Source organism: Mus musculus, chromosome 7 (assembly GCF_000001635.26).
Source record: "Mus musculus strain C57BL/6J chromosome 7, GRCm38.p6 C57BL/6J".
NCBI classification, from domain to species: domain Eukaryota; kingdom Metazoa; phylum Chordata; class Mammalia; order Rodentia; family Muridae; genus Mus; species Mus musculus.
Window position 1 is genome coordinate 44,355,910 of NC_000073.6, and position 710 is coordinate 44,356,619.

At 49.9% G+C, this 710-nt stretch overlaps 1 protein-coding gene across 16 annotated transcripts in view; it reads left to right on the top strand.

Annotated features, from left to right (window-relative positions):
• Shank1 (SH3 and multiple ankyrin repeat domains 1) overlaps positions 1 to 710 on the top strand; it is a 51,179-nt gene that overhangs the window by 46,994 nt on the left and 3,475 nt on the right. For 2 of the 16 annotated variants that reach the window (XR_003946476.1, XM_006540868.4), the window contains one exon: positions 209 to 289. The exons of the other annotated variants lie outside the window; for them this stretch is intronic. Coding sequence is in view for 1 of the 2 variants with exons in the window: in XM_006540868.4 (XP_006540931.1) it covers positions 209 to 254 (46 nt within the window). In the remaining variant the exon portion in view is untranslated. Of the gene's footprint in view, positions 1 to 208; positions 290 to 710 lie in introns of those variants that run through there. 16 annotated transcript variants of the gene reach the window in all.

Below are 710 nucleotides of genomic sequence, written 5' to 3' on the forward strand. Positions count from 1 at the left end.
GATGAGGGGAACCTTTTCTCCCCTTGTTTCTTCTCTCTTTCATCTCCCTCTCTTCACCTTTCTCTCTCTCTGTTCTCTGTCCCCATCCCCTTCCATCTCTCTCCCCCTTGAATGCCCACCCTCTATTTGTTGTTGTTTTTGTTTGTTTCTGTCTCCCTGTCTTCCACTCTGCTATAACTGACCATAACAAAACAAAACAAAACAAAAGGCAGTATAGAATAGTGGTTAAGAGCTCAGACTTTGGTGACTTCTAACTGGGCTCTGCCACTCCCTGGCTGTGTGTCCTTAGGCAAGTTTCTTAAGCTCTCTGTGCTCTTGACGATAGTAGTAACTAACCTTCCACGGGGGCTGTTGTGGGGATTAAATTGAGATGTGATTCAGAAAGCCTTGAGAACGATGCCTGACACACATGAGCAGCAGCAAGTGGTGGCGGGTGTTATTGCTATCACTTAATGGTTCTTTTTCTTCCATCTCTCTTGGCTATCACCCTCTCCCTGTCCTTCTTCTCACCCTTCACTTCTGCCCTGACATTCATCTGACCCTCCCTTACCACCACCACCCACCCCATCTTCTCCATCTCTCTGCCCCCACCCTTGTGTCTCTCCCTCTGAATCATGGCTTCTGCCTTTTTCACCCCGGCCCTGAACACTTCCTCCAAACCCTGCCCCTCCCCCTGTCGCCCCACCCCCACACCCCTTGTCACATTCCAG